Here is a 19,601-nt window from a genome sequence, read left to right on the forward strand (position 1 = left end):
AAATGTTACATATAATACATAGTAGTTATTGCCAAATCCATATACAGCGTAATTTTGAAGAATAGGACCTAAATAAAAAAGATATAATGCCGTATAAGGGACTCCAGTGCTTGCCCAACCATCCGCTTGGGCAAAAGGGAGAGAGTGACAGGTCACAAGTAAGGCTGGTCACATGACTGCTTGCGCGGGAAAAGGGCAAAAGGAAGGTAAATCGTGGGTGAGTGTACTTTTACGTCCGCTTCGGGAACTTCAAGGGATTCAAGTGTTTCACTGCCATTCGAAAAGGAAAGGGAGATAAGCAAAAGATCATGAGTCAGGATAAGAAAAAATTAACTGTCTGTGATGGCAACTTGTCTCAAGATCAATTTAAATCCCTTAAACAAGTCCTATTTATTTGGTGCTGTTAGGGCCTGTGATTCTTCAGTTCCTCTTTGAGAATAACCTCATAGGCATGTCTTTCATTTCCCTTCTCACATAGCAGGTGTTGCAGAAATTCTCATTCATCACCTTCATTTTGTTTGCGTTTTTGAAGACTTTTCCAATGACTTCGATGCAGATTGCTGTGTATTCCAAAAGAATCCTGTTCAAGATCTTCTAATTTTGGGAGTTCTTCCTTGGGTATGAGGGCATATCTCCCACATTTACCATCATTCAATCTAAGCGTTTGTAGTGTCATCTCAGGGGAAAGCTTTTGATAGACACACACATAGTTTCGTTTATCTGTAGCTGTCTTAACACCACTGTAAACGCGATGCTTTGATGCAGTAATCTTGATCTGCTTTTGATCTCCTAAAGGAAACCCAGGACCAAATATCAGTTCTTCCAAATTTTCAGTTCCCGCATACTCTGCAATCATCTTCTCTACCACTTTTTTCACCCATTTGTTGACTGGGAGTGTCGATGATGGTGCGTCACTATCACCCACAAAACTGTCTCCATCCTCCACAACATCTGTACGCCTTACACTCGACATTGAATGACTTGACGATGGGGTATCCTTATCTACATCCTCCTGATCCACCTCCATGAGTTCCTCCTGGACCTTTTGTTTTGGAACTGGGGGAAAGTCATTGATGTAGATGAAGTCATCTGTCTCAGAGTCCTCACTCCCAGCCTTCATTTTATCTGCTTTTTCTTTGATTGACTCGTAGGTGTGCCAGGACGTGGAATCATCTCCCTCAGGGAGCAGCTGAAACAAGATGTTGCATTAGTCCTATTTTCAAAACCAGAAAATATACTGCCCATCAAAAGTTTAGACTCACTAGTGTAAATGTAGCCACTTACTTCAGTCAACTGTCCTAAACTAGATTTTGCAAAATATTCCATACTGTTTAAAGGAACTGTTTGCACATGAACTGATGTATTGTAAAACAAATTCGTAACTTCAAAACATTATTGTCATGAGTTCGATAAATGATGAAACTCAGTGAAAATCGACAAATTCTTAAGAAAACTGTACACCAAAACGCAGCTGTTCACATGCACGATATTTGCACATGCTTTTCAGAAATTTGATGCATGATCCTCGTGCAATTCATCTGCATAAGGTTTGCAGTTGGTTCCCTCAAGTTAGTGGAGAAATCCATCTTCGATGTAACCATATGTATATGCATAACATATAGTGAATGCTTTAAGTGAGTCAACTTTTGATGGGTAGTATATATTCCCGAGTTCGAACAATATCAGAACGAACTCATCTCCAAAAGTGAATTCTGCTCGAAGGCAATACTTTTTGGAAAGTGGTAAACAAAATTCATCAATACTTTTGCTTTTAGTAAGGAAGAAATAGTGGTAACTTCACTGAAGCTGATGAACACAAGTGTTTATTTTGGATTCCAATCTGGCAGAAAAAAATGTAATTTTCTGAGTAAAATTGATATTTTATACTTATCCTGACTCATGTATTATTGCTTGTCTCCTTCCTTTCGCGAACGTTAGTGGAACACTTGTATCTCCTTTTTGAAGCTCCCTTTCAAAAGAGCAGACGTAAAATCACTACTCACCATGAGTGCCTAGCGGGGAGGATGGGAGGGCTTACCTCATGAGTCAGGATAAGTATAAAATATCAATTTTACTCAGAAAATTACATATTTTTCCTTATCCTGACTCATGTATTATTGCTTGTAGAATCCGTCGGATCTGGTGGTGGGACAAGACACTTCTGGACCACAATTGTTAACTTTTGGTCCTTGCTTCTGTTAACATTATTATGTGGATTTTGCAACTCCATCTCTTGATGCAAGCATCAGTGGAGAAGCGACCCTTTATATGTACGAGATACGTCCTTACAAGTACTGGGTCTTATCACTCATGCTAGTCTGTCTTAGACGTGCATATGGACTCTAAAGCTGTAACTCTCCTGAGTGTAAGCTTTTGCAAGTCATGTGATAAAAGGGCGAGACTCCGTCTCAGCGCCTTTGTCGAACTGTCAATTGTTGTGCTACAACAAGTGGGCCGAAATGGTGAATGCCAGAGACGTCCTCGATGGCGATGTCTCTCAGGTAGTGGTTGGCAAACACCATGTCCCATTTCCAGAAGCAGCCCTCCATTATCGTCGTGATAGAGCAATTCCCATGTAGAGCGAGTGTTGGCGCTTCCCAGAGCTCTAATTTCATGTGGATTGGAGGCTCTTGGAGGATCAAGTCATGCTGCTTTGTAGGCCCGTAGTATGACAGTTCTCATCCATATTGATATCGTAGTGCGAGAGATCTCCGTCTGTGTCGCTGCCGATATAGGGATGAAAAGACGCTTGAATTTTCGTCTCCTGGTTCTACACCTTTGTAGGTAGACTTTCAATGCTCTTACTGGGCATAAGGATAGGTCCTGTGTATCCTGTGGCCCAAGGACTGATGATAGTGCTTGGATGTGGAATTGTCTGTCGGTTGACCTGGCAGTTGATTCTTTGCTATAAAGTCCCATCTCAGTCCCATATGGACAATGTTTCGATTTTAGATCAAATCGTGTCCTCTCAAAGTCTAGAGCATGTATTTCCGACATCCTTGCTGCTGTTGCTAAGGCGATCAGGAATAGAGTTTTCTGCGTCAAGAACTCAAAAGATGTCCTATCTAATGGTTCGTAAGCGTCACTGGTGAGATGCCGTAGAACTATGTTGAGGTCCCATGCCGGAGCTTTAAATCTCTGTTGTTGGTCCTCCAGTTTAAAAGAGCGTGGTAAGGCCAGTAACTCTGGTACCTTAGTCAGTTTTACACTCGTCCTCATAGTGATAACTGAGCTCAATGCCGCTAGGTATGTTGAGAGTGTTGACCCTTTCAACCGCTTCGTTTGTCTTAGGTGACAAAGATAGTCCGCCACTTGAGGGTGTGTCGCTTTTATGGTTGTGAAGCCGGTTTTCAAGGCGTAGGCCTCAAAGCTTCGCCACTTGTTGTCGCACAAGTTGCGTGTTGACTTGCGTAAGGCTAGCATGACTGCTTTCGCTGCTCTGGCGGAATATCCTCTCCTTTTCAAGCACGCCTTGATGCGCTCCACGCGTGTAGCCGGAACACCTGTGGGTTGCCGTGTGCTTGCTTTGTGTGTGGATGTACTAGCAAGTTCGTCACTCTGGTAGTTGCACTTGAGGCGGTCCTAGTTCTTGTATAAGAATGGGGAACCATATTCTCGCTGGCCAGTAAGGCGCGACCAAAATCAGTTGCAGGTTCTTCGTCTGTATGATTTTCTGCAACACTTTCGGTATTAGAGCTGGTGGTGGGAACGCGTAAGCGTTTAGTCCTTCCCAGGAGAAGCTTAGAGCATCTGTTGCCCATGCTCTTGGATCTGGTATTGGAGAGACGAATGTTACCAGTTGATTGTTGAATCTTGTGGCAAATAGGTCTATTAGTGGCGCTCCTATCTCTTGTATGATCTGTTTGAAGATCTCTGGATGTAGCATCCATTTTGTTGGGGATGGCTGAGTTGGCCGAGATAGTGCGTCTGCTATCACATTCTTGGCTCCTGGGATGTGGCATGCTTTTATGTGGATGTTCAGATTGTCTATTATGCTGAACAGTTGAAAGCAGAGGTTCAGAAGGTTCGCCGACCTTGTTGATCCTTGTCTGTTTAAGGAGTTGTCCGTGTGTACCGTTAGATGAGCATTCTTTAAAATGCTGGTCCAGTGGAGTATGGCGTTTATCACTGATTTCATTTCCAGCATGTTGATGTGCAGATCTTTCTCGTCTATTGTCCATTTCCCAGCTGACACTTCGTTGTCGAGGTGTGCTCCCCAACCTTGGAGCGATGCGTCCACATACAGACGCGTCTTGCACTCCGGCTCTGCTAAGTAGGTGCCTCCGCAAACATTCGATCTCTGAGTCCACCATAGTAGATATGGTTTTAGTCTGTCCGAAGGGGTCCGGATCGTCCAGATGTACATTCACGAAGACCTGTAGTGGGTGTAGTTGTAATCTCCCTCTGCGCGTCATATCCTGTGCTGATGTGAGGAGACCCAACAGGCTCTGCCACTGTCGTATTGGCCACGGAGAGAGTAGAGCTTGCGATACCATCTGTTGTATCTTAGCCAACGGTCCTCTGGTACTGCTATGCGGTTTTCTGTTGTGATGAGCCGAATTCCTAGGAACTGCAGGTCCTGTGTAGGCTCTAGTTCCGACTTGAGGAGATTCACTAGCCATCCTAGTTGTGTGAGAAGCCTGATGGTGAAGTCCAGCTGTAGTCTGAGATGATTGGGATCTTGATGAGCTTGAATCCCGTCGTCTAGGTAAAACGCACTGCGTAGACCTCGATGATGTAGGTATGTGACTAAGGGCTTCGTCACTCTTGTAAACAACCAGGGGGCCGATGATATTCCAATTCGCAGGACTTTCCATTGGTAGTGTCGTCCGTCTAGTACGAATCTCAGGTACTTCCTTGATTCCGGATGTATAGGAATATGCAGGTATGCGTCCTGTAGATCTATGCTGGCCATGTGGTCCAACGCACGGACGAGATGTAGTAGTTGTGGTAGATGAATCATGCTGAACTTTTGTGGTTTGCATAGATAATCTCTGTTGAATGTCCTCATGTTGTAGATGAGTCGGAACTTTTCTTTGGAGTTTTTCTTTGGTACGAGGAAAACTGGGGAGTAGAATCCTGGTGAGATCTGGTCCTGGTTTATCACTTCTATGGCGTCCTTCTCTAGTAGAGATGTGACCGCTTCTTGTAGCCTCTCTGTCCGATGGGTTGCAAAGTTGAACCTCTGTGGTGCGTTTGTTAGTGGAGGGGTTGCTTGTAGTTGTATGTGATATCCGTCTCTTAGGATGTTGGATACAAAAGGATCTTGAAGAATTCCCCAGTTCTCCCAGTAGTGTTGTAGACGTCCACCCACTCGGGAAGGTTGAACAGGAACGGCTGGGGGTGGAAGACTCCAGTCGTTCCGAACCCGTCTTTCATCGTCTATAGCCTCTGGGTGCCCTGCCTCGTCCGGATCGTCCTCTATAGTCGCCGGCTGGGCAACGAAAAGAGTCCTTTCCTCCTTTGGAAGTCCCCATTTTCTTTTCTCTTGCTTTCTGGATGCCTGCAAATTTGGATTTGCCCGAGTAGCGTTGGGACGTCTGCCTTATGACACTGGCTAGTGTATCAATGGACTTGATCATCAAGACCTCCCTAGATTCCTTCGTGACTTCCTTGGCGACCTCGTCAATCTCCCCTGCGAAGATGGATGTTTTAGACCATGGAGCTTTGTACAGCGTCTTAGTGAAGCGTTCGCTCCAGTTGCATGGCGACAATAGTCCTTGTCTTCTAGCTAGCGTCAACGCTGCTGATATGGATGATAGATGCTCCGACATAAATTGGTGGTCCTTTTTCTGCGTTAGTAGGGCAGAATAAATCATCCGGTCTTCCTCTGCAGTAGAGTTGGTGACGAGCGCCTCATTAACTGCCCTGGATCTGTTAAGTCCGAAGAACATCCTTCTGGTCATAGTGTCTATCTGTGCCAGCTTTTTGTCCTCAATCTTGTAAGATTTGGTCCGGGAGTCGTTGATGATTTTATAGTTCTCATCTATTTCTTGCGCCTTCATCAAGGGGTCCATGTTGTGTAGTGAGAACTTCTTTGCGTTGAACTGTGGGATATTAGGAGCCTGGAACTTCGTTGCCTTCCTGAAGGCTGCATCTAAATCCTCTGGTACTTCCGAGATGGGATCAATTGGAGGTAGAGTGATTGTGTCATCATCGTCCTTCATTAGGTACGTGAGTGCTTCATTCTCTTCCTTAGAGGGTGACGCTAGGTCCAGTCCATTAGCCATCCAATATTTTATCTCTGAGTCCGAAAATATGATCCCGCCATCGTCCTCTGTATCATGTTCACTATAAGATCGTTGACCATCCTTTGTTGGGGATCTGCGTGGAGATCTGCGTGGGGATGAGCATGTTGAACTACGTGTAGTTCTAGGAGGCGATCTGTAAGGCGACCTGCGTGTAGGTGAGCGTCTTTTTTTAGTCCTGGATTGCCTTCCTGACGATCTTGTTGACGCTGTTGACGATATTACAGATGACCTTCGCGCAGGTGAGAGATTCTGTTGAGGGTCTGAGTCCCGAGACGTCTCTCTCGACCTTCTAGGTGGTGTAGGTTTCCTTCTCTGTGAAGTGGGTAGCCTGCGTGAAGGTTCTTTATTAGCCTCATCATCTGATGACGATCTCATTGGTTCTGAAGAGCGTGCCGTCCTGTGCGCAGGTTTGCTGATGTCATGTAGCGTAGATCTGCTCTTAGTCTTGGAGCTAGATTGTCTGGTGGGCCTCTCAGATATATCATCAGTGTAGGGTCGTTCGTGCAGGTCTGGATCCTCTCTGAGGTTGATGACTTGAGCATGAGAGCCGCCTGGCTGTCCATCATGTGAGGCTCTTTCCTGCGCGAAGCGCTTCTCCATCATCTCCATCATCTGTTGAGACAATTGCTGCATGAAGGCCCCAGGGTTGAATGCCTGCGACGATTGTAGAGATGTCGTATCTGAGATGGTAGCGATATGGTCCAGGGATCTCTGTGCCTCATGGATCTCTGCTGTCAGTGTAGACTCGGACTCCGTAGATAGTGCTGCTCACGTTACCGTTGCTGAGGCCTGCTTCCTTTTCTTATGATGCATCTCTGGGATGATCAGCAGCGGTTCATCATAAAGTCCTCTCTCTTCCATCGGGACGATTTCGGCCGCAAAGGTCCTCGTAATCTGCGAAGAACTCCCCGTAGAACTGCTTGAAGTCTTAGGGGTGTGAGGCTTTTTCTGCATTGAAGATGGCCTCTTCTTCTTCGTCTGGGTTGAGGAATTGTCCGAAGTAGAAGACCTTTTCTTCGATGTAATGGCGGACAACATCCCACGCCCATCTTCAGAGGACGCCTCCGGCAGGTCACTGGATGGAAGTATGTCGTCGGACAACAATGGACAGCTCTTGAGGGACTCAGCCGGTTTATCCATGACTTGTAAAAGTCGACGGGATTTATCCTTAGCACGCCTAAGTACAGAGAAATAATAATTATTAAATTGAATTTGTGTTAATTGCTGACATAAGTTACAGCGAGAGCTGGAAGTGCATATTGTTGTGCAGCTGGGGCACAGTAAATGCAGGTCTGCAGCAGATAACCTAAACCTACAACGAAAACAGGTTTTCATGAAATGTAAACAACTGAACAATCACGTAAAAAACGTGAATAAACAGTCAAATTACAAATAAATTTCAAACCATGTTGTAGAAGGATACTCCCTAAAGCCTTATAAAGGTATCTTATAGGGAAATAACTAATTAATCAAAGGATATAGTGCCGTATTGGAGACACAGGCACTCTCCCAACCGTCCACTAGGGCGAAGAAGGAGAGAGTGAAGCGTGGGAAGACAGGTGGCGCTGTTTTCCCGCCAAAACCAGAGGGACATAACTCATGGTGAGTAGTGATTTTACGTCTGCTCTTTTGAAAGGGAGCTTCAAAAAGGAGATACAAGTGTTCCACTAACGTTCGCAAAAGGAAGGAGACAAGCAATAATACATGAGTCAGGATAAGGAACAATTTATCATAATATTGTCCAAAATTGGGTACATATGAATGTTAGTATTGTCTTCAATTTACAGAAATTAGGCAATTTTTAGTGCACCTTAGCAATTCATACTGTCATTAGCGGTAGGCTGGGTAGGTGAGTAAGTAAGTGAGTGAGTGAGTTCAGTTTTACGCCACACTCAGCAATATTCCAGCTATATCAGGGGTGGAAATAACCCATTGCCCGACGTCCGAGTCCAAGGATTTTTTCTGTTGGGCAAACAAATTTGTATATCACACTGTACCGGTGTCCAGCTGACTTTCCAACGCTAATTATGTTGTTTATTTTAAAAATCAACAAGAAAACGGCCGGTATAGTGGAAAAATTATCAGGGCAAGTGATTTTACATGTGCCACTGTACCGGAGTACACTAACAATTTTAAAGTTATTTCCACCCCTGTATAAGGCGGCAGTCGGTAAATAATTGAGTCTGGACCAGACAATCCACTGATCAACAAGATGAGCACCGATCTGCGCAATTGGGAACTGATGACATGTGTCAACCAAGCCAGCGAGCCTGACCATCCGATCCCGTTAGTCGCCTCTTACGACAAGCATGGGGTACTGAAGATGAATTCTAACCCGGATCTTCACGGGTTTTGCCTTTTCAGTGATCCATTCAAATATTTTTCACAGCATTTTTGCAGGAGAGAAACTAGTCAAGAATATTTTGTTTATCCATAGTGTAGTCTAACAGACTTAACAGACTTCAAATGCCAAGATGGGGACAAAAGCTGAGGTGAAATTAAAGACAAGTGAGGTGAAAGGCATAGAATATGGGATTACAGACAACAAAATATATTCTCTTAAAATTTCATAACAGGATGAAAAGTGACGTTCATCCATATACTTTGTTGGACATCTAAATTCTGTATACCTTGATCACGGGTTGATGCTGGTACAACTTGAAGAGGATTTTGGCAGCTGCCTTTGCTGAGGCTTCAAGATTGCTCTTCCCAGTGGCCTCTGCCAGCTTCTCACCTTGCAGGAACAACTCACACCTAAAACAAATTCAGCAGATAGTCAGCTTGGTGAGTGAAAGAAGCTTAAAGGGGAGGTAGTGGCAGTGACATCATAAGCATCTACATTCTTCACCTCCTATGAAATGCCTCTTAAAACAACCTGACAACCAATTCTAACCCATATCTTCATGGGTTTGATAGATGCATCCAAATTTGTCTATAGGTATGTTCCAAAAATATTTTTGGTTCGGAATCCAAGTTTTTGGTAGATAACTGGGCTCCAGATAATTTTTCATGATCAGGAGTACGTACTCCTTATTTATCCAATGTAGGAGTACTGGAAAACCTTAAGAGTACATTTAGAGTACTGAATGGAAATTAATGGCATATCAGTAATCTTGTGTTTCATTTCATGCACCACAACATTGCTACTCTTGTGTAAACAGGTCAATAAACAATAAAACAATACTTTTTAAGATAAATATGTCTGTAAATGATTCTAAGACCGTACACCATTGCTATGGTGCGTATCTGCTACGCTTTCTAAATTATTTCCTACTGTATCTTATAAATATACAGAAATAAAGCCACAATGTGCTGAAGCTGGCCTCACATGTGAGGTAATAAATTGATGACACTTCAACCATGTCAACCTTTTCTGGCGGCGTTTAAGAAACATTTGCCCAAAGAGATCAAGACAGTATGTTTGCAAAATGTCAAGAACATCTGTACTGAGGACTATTATTGATGCCATCTTCAAAAGATCATGATATTGACACAAAGTGTAAGCCTAGTAGTTTGAAAGAATAAGATTCTGAACCATGTATCACAATATATTATTTGAGTTATTACATACTTTTAACACCAATGACATATAATCAATTCACTTTGATTTGAACAAGATAAGGTGTCTCTGTAAGAAAGACCCAACATCGGATACATGTCAAATTTCAGCCTCATCAGTTTAGCAGTACCAGAGGATGAGGGTTACCATGAGTCAAAGGGTCATGCACCTAGTAAATATTTTGTCCCAAAAGATTTTTTTTAAAAATTGCTGACAGTTCCAGCTTTGCTTTAACTGCTGAAACAATGCTTGGTTTCACTGTATTATCATGATTTCACAACACGGTCTACTTACTTCAGAACATTGCCTTCAGTTGTGCCCTTTCCAAACATTGTTACAAAGCTTTTGGTTGCAGTGTGCAGAAGTATTTCATATGCCTTGTTCAACCTATCTGATGAAAACATGTCCTGTTCCATGACAGGCATGCGTTCCCAATCCCTTACAAACTCGGGATCTGACTTATACAGTATTTTTCTCTTCAATAGCTGAATTTTCGCACAGTTTGACCAGAAAAATGTCTTTGTCTTCTTCCCTTCCCAAAATTCACAAACTTCTGCCACATTGTGCACATCTTGAGTTGTTATCTGTTTGAAGTCGTTGAAGATGAGGTCAGATGAACTGTTGCAAAGCACTCTTACTGCTTCCTCATTGGCCCGCTTCACTGCATCAGCATATTTGTAGCCTTCACCACTGCAGATGTAGATGCAGTCAATGTAAAGATCACATTCAGTAAACTGCTCAGCGCGCCTCTTGTTCTTTTTTTGAAAAGGCAAGTCAGGAGGAGATGGTTATTTTTGCAAGTAATCTGGAGTGTGTTGCTTGGGGGCTGTTTGGAGGCTACAATATTCTTCACCTCACTGATCATTCTGCCCATCTTCTGCTCCGTCTGATGGTCTGGAAGACTGACATGTCGGTGTGACAGAACGTCATGTGCCGAGAGGTTGGTATAGTCATCATCAGCTGGGACACCCTCCAGAACAACAGACATTGGACTGTTCCTGAGAAATTCAACTCCTTTGGCGTATGTTTTGTATTTGACTCGTTTACATGCTCTCCCAACTGCTGTAGCAATCAGATGTCCGTCAAGCATAAGAAGTCCTTTGACAAGACAGAAAGTCCCCCAAAGATGAATTGTTTCTTCCTTGTATTCCCGATGAAAGATAAGGCTTGTAGATACATTTGCATTATTTAATTGGATTATTGGTGTCTCAGCTCTTTTCTCAAAACTGTTCAGAGAATCGATCAACTTCTCCAATTTTTCACGAAATGTGAGAGGAGGTGGGGCTGCTGCAGCTGCAACAACCACTTCTTTAGCCTTTTTCTCCTCTTCGTCAGCAAGCAATTTCATCCTCAATTTCTCCACCCCCTCATCCTCAAATTTCAATATTTCAGACACTGGATTAGTCATTAGGACTGCTATGGCTTTCTCATAACATGCATGTTTCACTTCCTTCTTTGATATACCCGCACTCCTGGCAAGGAAGACATTATTAATCTGTAAGCTTCCAGTAAATACGAGTTTTTTCCCTATTCTCCCTAGCGAATCCTGTTTGTAATCACTCTTCAATTTACACTTAGACATGAAAATGTCTAGAGTGTGAATGTCATTTACATGGTCTTCAGTTTCCCTGTAGTTCCTGATATCAGCAATAAGTCTCGTCAGCTTCGACTCAAATATTTGAGGCGCCGATGGTGAACCTGTAATGTAAACATTTGTGTTCAATCAATAGTACAGTGAGAATATGTTTAAGTGAGTGAGTTTAGTTTTACGCCGCTTTTAGCAATACTCCAGCAACATCACGGCAGGGGACACCAGAAATGGACTTCACACACTGTACCAATGTGGGAAATCGAAACCCAGGGCTTCGGCCTGACGAGCCAAAGCTTTAACCACTTGGCCACCCCACCCCAGCACATGTTCAAGGGATGCACTTGTGTCAACTTACTATTACTAGTCCACACTAACACCAGCTTTATAGTGTTGCCCACTGTCATACCATTAACACTTTTTACATTGACACCCGTCTCACATGCACAGTACCAACTCTACCCTTTTTAAGTCATAACTGAATATGTTGATGTCATGATATCATGCTCAACAATTAGCTTATGCAACCAGGTGGTACTTCAGAATGCAGTGTACAAAACCAAGGGACCCAATGTCCTTGAGGCCGTCTATGCTATTTGAACAAGGAATCATCAAAATCTTAAACTTTAGTGTTATGATCAAGACGACTTGTCTTTCACTTCCAATTCTGAACTTTGGCCTGTATAGCATAGACTTAAGGTACTAGGAAGGGTCTTGGGCCAAATTAAAAGAAGAAATGTTTCACTTGACCAGCTGTTCCACTGGTCGGAAGAGACTTACCCTGATCTGGAATACCTAAGTCCAAACTCAGTAAAGGGACTGGTTTTTCTTTTGGCTGAAAACTGGACTGCGGTCTTCTCGGTGTTTCAGTTCGGTGATAGCTGCTGGGTCTAGGTTGAATACCGGACTGCGGTCTTCTTGGAGTTTCTGTTTGCTGATAGCTGCTGGGTCTAGGTTGAGTACCGGAATGCGGTCTTCTCAGTGTTTCAGTTTGCCGATAGCTGCTGGGTCTAGGTTGAATACTGGACTGCGGTCTTCTCAGTGTTTCAGTTTGCTGATAGCTGCTGGGTCTAGGTCTGTCTGTAAAGCCTTCCATCCTTCCTCTCTTGAAGCTGCTATCGTCTCTGAAGCCATGCATGCTGCCACCTCTTTTCAAACCTCGTGATTCTTGAGGAGGACCAGGTGCTTCCTTTCCATAAGAGCCTCTTGTTATTGCACTTATCGACTGAGACAGATCTTGCCTATGTTCTTCAGAAAACTGGTCCACAATTTTCATGACTTTCATGACCTTGTTCATGTCCACTGCATTTTCTCCATGATGCTGCCTCTCGGCAGCCATTCTCATTCTTAACTCCTGCATTACTCCTGTATCAAGTACAGAACTGTCCCGACCCTGTTGCATTCCTTGTAAAGCTGGAGTACGTCTCGACATCTCAGATTTGAAGTGTTCAGATTCCCTAAACGGTTCTGCAGACTGACCTCTATGACTTTCATGAGACCATTCAGTTCTGGTTTCATTTCTGGGCTGATAATAAGGACCTCTAGTTCTGTTACTGTTAAATTCAGGCTCACTCGGGTTTGTAGGTTTTCTGCCGCCTTCAAAGGTATCCAATCTCTTACTCCCAATTTCCATTGGATTTGATGTGTTACTACGTTTGCTTAAGAATCTGCTTAGATCTTTTTCAACATTAGGAGTTGAAGTTTGACCTGTTAATTCCATGCCAAATCTGCTGACTGTGTCCATTGATGTATTGGTCAACCTGTCCATCTCCAGGCCACTCCTGGAATTCCCCCTTGTCCAAGTTATCTCACTTTCCATGCCTGTTGGGCCTCTGCTTTGGGTACCAAAGTAATCTATACGTTGCTCCTTCTCAAATGACTCATCTCTGAAGGAAGGCCTGAGACCACCCCTAGTGTGTGAAGTAGTATCTGTCCAAGACTCCTGCTGGAAATCATAGTTTGATCCTCGTCCGTATCCGTGCATTCTGTCAGACATTGTTCTGCTGCCAGGGGAGAACTGTGATGGGTTTTGGTCAGCATCACCCCACATTTTGCCACTTGTCTGTTGGCTCGTCCTGTCAAAATATCCTGTCCCCCTGCTGTCATGCTGAAACCTTGACCTAGAATACCTGTCTGACCTTGAGAACTGTGATTGGTTGTCTTCAGCATCATCCCAAAGGTTGGAGCTCATTTTGTCCACCTTCTCCTTCCCAAACTGATACTAGGACCTTGAATAAATGTGTGATCTTGGTGCTCACTAGCACCTGAAAGAACAGAAGACAACTAATTATATAGGGGCTGGTAATTGGGGGTAGAGTAGCTGGGATTTTTTAGATATAATTAGTGCATGACTGAGTTGGGTTTTAGTACTTTTACGTTACTTTTAGCAATATTCCAGCAAAATCATGGCAAGGGAAACAAGAAATGGGCATCACAGACTGTATTTGGTATTTGCCCTTAACGCCCGCTTCAAATGTCAAAGTGTAAACTGGGTTGGGGCAAGGCATAGAATTATTTTTAAAAAAACGGGGGTTACGGGAGGAAATCTTTCCTATTTAAAATAAGACATGCTGTCGCACATCGCTCTATGAAAGCGTGATCTAACAAACATGGCTGACAGGCCTATCTTTATCCGTCATCGAATAAATCATTTACTGAGTCTGTCTCGATGTAAATCCCGTGTACATCAATAGCTAGTTTTCAGTAACAATACGAACGCGAAGACAGAACCACATACCGTTAATGGATTTCTTTGCAAAATAATGAAAAGTTCGAGGCTTTGCACATCGAACTTCTCTCTGAGTGCAGAATTATCTCCCGTTGATAGCACTCGCGCGATAGCGGTACGGGGTCAAAACGGCACTGAGCTGAACAGCTGCAAGATCTGTGCACGATTCACTGCTGAAAGTATGGGCACGGAGATCGGAATTCTGTAGCTATTATAGAGAAGCCGAAGTGACATGTTTCTGTCTATCGTGTATTTTTTTAGAACATTTAGTTGTATTGAACATCCGTAAGTAGTCCTGTGGATGCGACTTTTGTGGTCCGACCCCAAATCGAGTTATACAGAAAGACTTGGTAAATTTAGTCGTTTCCCTGACTGGTGTTTTAGACATTACCCACAACTACTGGTCGCCTGTCAGTATACTGCATCCATTAATCAATTGAAACTGTGTCAAGGTATTTCTCACTGTTGAACCGCCACCCGAATCCTCACGTAGTCCAACCGGAACAGAGGGAATAATTTTTACATTCTTCAGTTTGGGCTCAGAGTACGAGTTAGGGACCGTTCATAATTAATGGCTAGGGGGTGTGATGATGATTTTTGTGGAGAAGCATGTACAATGTGAATGACACCCCCAACCCCCCTAAAATGTATGTACAAAATAAGTGACCCCCCTGCACGTCATTCACAAAGTCAATGACCCCCTTCCCCTTCCCATAGTTTCTAAGCATAATTTTACACATTTTTATGTACAAAATTGCTGACCCCTAGCTCCACAGAACAAAATTGGTGACCCCCTTGAAATCATCATTCTCTCTCCCCACCCCCACCCCAGCCATAAATTATGGGGGTCCCTTAGTGCGAGCATAACACGTTTTAAGCCTTCACAATGCAATAATTGCTTCCCAAAACATGACATTGAAAGTTACGCAGAATACTTTTTAACATTTTAACATAACTGCCTTTAAGCAGTTCTTAATTGAAGATCATCTGTCATCAGTTAGTGGAAAAGAGAGTTGGTGCATGTCATGCTCGGCTCCAACCAGGGTACTATGAAATATTACTATACACATTTTGATTGAGGAACTAACGATTGCACTTTTTTGTAGTGTACAAAAATGAATGAGACTTAATTGTAACGGACATGAAATGAAAAAAATATATGGCTAAATTCCAGTGAAATTTACAGACTATCGCCGCCAATCTTTATTCAGTACTTAAAAAAGGCCACAGACCTGTAGTACATATTGACCATTCTTAATGAGGCCTCATGAATATTCATATCTGTACCAAAACGAGGCTAAATGGGGCAAGGACACAATCGCATAATGGCGACAAATCTCAATGTTTACTTCCTGGTTTCAAATTTCCCTTGAACGGTACATTACGAAACTGTCCAGTAGTTCAGGGAAATCGCAGAGAAATGGAAAAGGGCTACACAAATGTTTCTGTAGCATATCCACGGATTGAAGGGTGAATAATTACTGTACACCACGACACATCACGATAAGTCATATGACCTAGATGTCTAGGTAACGTTTACCGTGTTGCGCAGCATTTATGAAGGGAAGCTACTCTAAAGTCACAATAGTGGAAATATTACCAAGGGAAGTCAATTACGTTTACTTTATCAACATATGAACAAAGCAAAAGACTCAACGTATTTCCTGACCTGGATTCAAATCATCCACTTCCACATGGGAGTAGTGTTGTTAATTCTTGAGCTGGATAATCGAAATTATAAGTAATATATGTAGATCAAGATAGCTCTCCTCGAGTGGATCTGGACCAAACAAATTTGTTTGTATTATTCATGTGATGAAATTATTTGTTTGGTATTTTTTCTGTTTAAAATGTTTTGTCCTATCGACTCTGTTTTATAGATATTGGGTATTTATTCACGCATTTATTTACAGTTGTACAGGACTAGTGGTGATGGCGATGTGCGCGTAGCTGCATGTTACAATCGCAGAGGAAAAACGAATCGCCACATCATCATGTAGAAACTATTTATTTCAATCAACATGAGTGGGACACAATGTGCAAGACAAAACTGGATGATTTTTTTCAAGTTTTTTCTTGACTGATTTGGAGGTGAATAATTATTTTACCTAAATGGACAAGTGGTACCTGCATGGGGAATATTTGAACCAATTTCCTGTTAACATAACAGGATTCACACTACAGCAAACAATTAACCCAAATAAATAACGAACACCTGGAGTGCAGTTAATAATAATTTATTTTGAAATGGTGTCTTAAAAGTCCAATAACAATAGACACATTCACAATAGCTTCCAACTGTAATACTGATGAATAACAATAAAATTTTCAGAGGATGCAAATTGAAAATATATTGGGTGCAATATTTATGTTGATAGAAGTATCCTTTTAGATTAGTCTGACATAAATGGCAACAATTACAGCTGGATCAATGCATAATTTATCATAGTTTTCTCCCCTTACACATTATCATAATCTCTTACCTATGAATGATGTTTTTTTTCTGATTCCCAACTAACTCTTTTCAAACAGGATGAAATACATTCTTTTTCATCAATTATTAATTAAACAGCAGCAAATGAGTTACATTTACAACTATGCCATTATGAAAAACCTTTTTATTATTCAGTTAAATCCATCAATGTGTATGTATTACAGCTGTCTCTTTTTTCATCCATCATTTACACAACACAAAAGCACCAAACAATTTCATTTACATTCATGTCTGTCAATTTTTGTGCTGTTTGGGCAAGGTACTTCACAAAACCTGGAAAGATATTCAACAAATGAAAAAGTTCAAGCTAATCAGTGCCAATGTTTGAAATGATGGAATACTGTAAAATTTTCAATCAATTTTTATCATCATACATGAATTTACAAACTCCAAACTTTTCAAGTTCAAGTTTTCTGTTCAATTTTTCTATTTTGTCAACCTTTTCCTTGAGTTGCCCCCCCTGTTCATGTAAGTTTTACTGGAGTTATTCTATGTTGGACTGGGGTCAGTGGCTGCTGTATCACTCTCTGCTTCACTGTAATATAAGCATTGTAAAGCATCAGTATTATCTCTTCGACCACACAATCTATAAATATATCTCTGGAATTACAAATATACATCAAGGAATAAAGGCTAACATCATTTCACATTTTAGACAGTATGGGCAATCAATATTTTTATATGTAAATAACATAGAATATAGGTCAAAGTTCAGTTGTATTAAATTCTTTAAAACCATGTCAGTTGGCAAAATATACGTAATACGATCTGACATTCTTACTGTATCTGAGATGGTGACTGTGGTAGATTCCTTATGGGAGGTTCCTGAGCTGGTGACATGCTCTCTGACTCTTAATTAGCAGCATCTGAAATGTATATTTAAACACTAAATATATTTCAGTTGGTGTAATTAGATTGTCCAGTAATATGTCCTGTATCCCTGAAGTACTGGTCAGTATGCAGTAATTTTGAAAGTAGATACATATTTAAGATTATTTTAACAGCATGTGTATGTCCGGCATATACAAATGTATATGTACTTGAAATGTTACTTTGATTTGCAGCCAATCTAATTTCACGGATACAGAATATTTGCAAAACAAATTCCCTTGCCATCATGACAAGAGTGTCTGCACATGTCCATATGCTTAATTCTTTTTAATATATTGGACCGTTCATAATTTATGACTAGGGGGGTGATGATGATTTTAGGTGCGGTGTTTGTGGGGGTTGGGGTGTCTTCCAGTTTGTTTTGGGAGGCAGGGGGAGGGGTCAATTGTGTACATATGAACTAGGGGGGTGATCACTGATTTTGAACATGACAATGTGTGTGTGGGGGGGTGGGGCAGAGGTTTGAATGTGTCTGTGTGTGTGTGACATTCACATTGTACATGTGCCCCTGATATTAAAACCTTGCAAAGTGAACAGTTTGTACATTACACGGCAGATCTAGACTATGCCATGTGTCGTAATTATTTTGTACTTACTATGAATCATTTTCCAGGATCTCTCCGTATTTTCGTCAACCACTGCCTTCTTCTGATCTTATTCTTTGGAATATGGTGAAAAGATACCGTAAAATCCTTACGGGCATCACTCCAACGCAAAGGCACAAAGCAGTAATCTTTCCTTTTCGAGGTCGCCATTTTCAAGGTTGGGTCAACCTATTTAAGCCACGCTTTCGATTTGACCTCGAGGTCATGCATATTGGCTAAGAATGGTCTATAAAGTTTACATGAGTAGTTAGAGGTCATTTACAAATTCTTTTCTATAACAATCCTTTTTCTTAAACTCATAGCGAAATAGATATACATTGCCAGATTCTGTAATAATAATGGTGGTATCTGTTAACAATGAAATTAATTTTCTTACACGTGGATGCTTATAATAGTATGGATTTAGGTATTTCGTTCGTAGAGTCGTATATAAACTGGACGGATTAGAAGGAAATGTAATTCATCCTCAACAGTATTCATATTACACAATTGACATATCTGTTTTCTCTTTGTATGCCTGCCAGTTTCAATAAATACTTCGTGGGAAGAGCAACGAAACCGAGAGAGAGCTATACGAAACTTTGTTTACGTCGATTTTTGCTCAAAAGACTTCCAAACGTATATCCGATTTCCACTGATTATAATATCAACAATTTGTTGATAGAAGTAATGATTCCGACCAAGATTGAAAATATATATCTTTCATTCTTTGTGTAAATGATATGATGAAACTAGCATGGGACTAAACATTGTGATCACACCACACATAACCATAACCTGTTTTGTACTATCAATTCCCTATATTTTAAATTATACAGTACAACCAGAAATTATTGAGAATTTAAGATTGTAATTTTATATATATTTTTCACTCATTACTCACGTATTAAATGTGAATGTAAGCAGAACATAACTCCAGATTCAAAGACAGTTGAACAGTTAGTATTTTGTCAAGTCACCATGGGCAGCAATGCAGGCTTCAATGCGGCGGGGCATACTACTGATCAAAGAAGTTAGAAAGTCGTGGTCCATGCTGTCCTAATATCGGACCACCTCTTCTTTCATTTCAGCAATATTTGTCAGATTTTTCTTATTGACACTTTCCTTTATAAGTCCCCAAACATTTTCTATTGGATTTAGGTCAGGTCTATAGCTTGACCAATCTAATGTCATATTTTGGGTCCGAAACCAGGCCTGTGAATGCTTTGAACGATGTTTTGGGTCGTTGTCCTGCTGGAAAATCAAAAAATTTCCATAGAACACGTGAGCAGATGGACGTAAATGTCCCTCGAGAATATCTGTGTACTGCTCACTGTTCATATTCCTTTCAAAAACACAGATATGCCACCCCGCACGTTAAATTTCCGACTATTCTTTGGGCGCTGATACAAAGGTTGTTCAGTTTGTTTGGTCCAGAATTTCAGTGTATTAGGAAACAGCTACAAAGAACTTTCATCTGAGAAAATCACATTGTCCCAGTTAAAA

The 19,601-nt window shown here is 41.6% G+C and overlaps 2 protein-coding genes and 1 long non-coding RNA gene across 3 annotated transcripts; all 3 read right to left on the reverse strand.

Moving 5' to 3' along the window:
* Positions 1-255: 255 nt before the first annotated feature.
* On the reverse strand, positions 256-10,432 carry LOC124288563. Its single transcript, XM_046725117.1, has 3 exons — positions 10,105-10,432; positions 8,882-9,005; positions 256-1,189 (listed from the first exon to the last, which is right to left on the reverse strand). Exons 1-3 carry the CDS (start codon positions 10,233-10,235, stop codon positions 497-499), a joined length of 948 nt encoding a protein of 315 aa, XP_046581073.1. The 5' UTR covers positions 10,236-10,432; the 3' UTR covers positions 256-496.
* On the reverse strand, positions 10,432-14,220 carry LOC124288561. The gene is made up of 3 exons (XM_046725115.1): positions 14,136-14,220; positions 12,179-13,662; positions 10,432-11,508 (listed from the first exon to the last, which is right to left on the reverse strand). The coding sequence occupies exons 2-3, from the start codon at positions 13,587-13,589 to the stop codon at positions 10,469-10,471; spliced, it is 2,451 nt and encodes an 816-aa protein (XP_046581071.1). The 5' UTR covers positions 13,590-13,662; positions 14,136-14,220; the 3' UTR covers positions 10,432-10,468.
* A 2,790-nt stretch (positions 14,221-17,010) lies between these two features.
* LOC124288564 lies at positions 17,011-17,457 on the reverse strand. The gene is made up of 2 exons (XR_006901473.1): positions 17,402-17,457; positions 17,011-17,155 (listed from the first exon to the last, which is right to left on the reverse strand). It is a non-coding gene; the product is annotated as an uncharacterized LOC124288564 (long non-coding RNA).
* Positions 17,458-19,601: the final 2,144 nt, after the last annotated feature.

The sequence above is a fragment of the Haliotis rubra genome, unplaced genomic scaffold (assembly GCF_003918875.1).
Source record: "Haliotis rubra isolate DU_JTF1 unplaced genomic scaffold, ASM391887v1 Scf42, whole genome shotgun sequence".
NCBI lineage: Eukaryota > Metazoa > Mollusca > Gastropoda > Lepetellida > Haliotidae > Haliotis > Haliotis rubra.

Bases quoted from the DNA above. Each gene is read 5' to 3' on its own strand.
- LOC124288563 (XM_046725117.1), bottom strand. From the start codon at position 10,235: ATGCCTGTCATGGAACAGGACATGTTTTCATCAGATAGGTTGAACAAG. The intron at 9,006-10,104 runs GTAAGTAGACCG...AATTTGTTTTAG, and splicing joins ACTGAAGGCAATGTTCTGAA to GTGTGAGTTGTTCCTGCAAG. The intron at 1,190-8,881 runs GTATACAGAATT...ATCTTGTTTCAG, and splicing joins AGCATCAACCCGTGATCAAG to CTGCTCCCTGAGGGAGATGA.
- LOC124288561 (XM_046725115.1), bottom strand. From the start codon at position 13,589: ATGAGCTCCAACCTTTGGGATGATGCTGAAGACAACCAATCACAGTTC. The intron at 11,509-12,178 runs GTAAGTCTCTTC...TTTACATTACAG, and splicing joins CTTAGGTATTCCAGATCAGG to GTTCACCATCGGCGCCTCAA.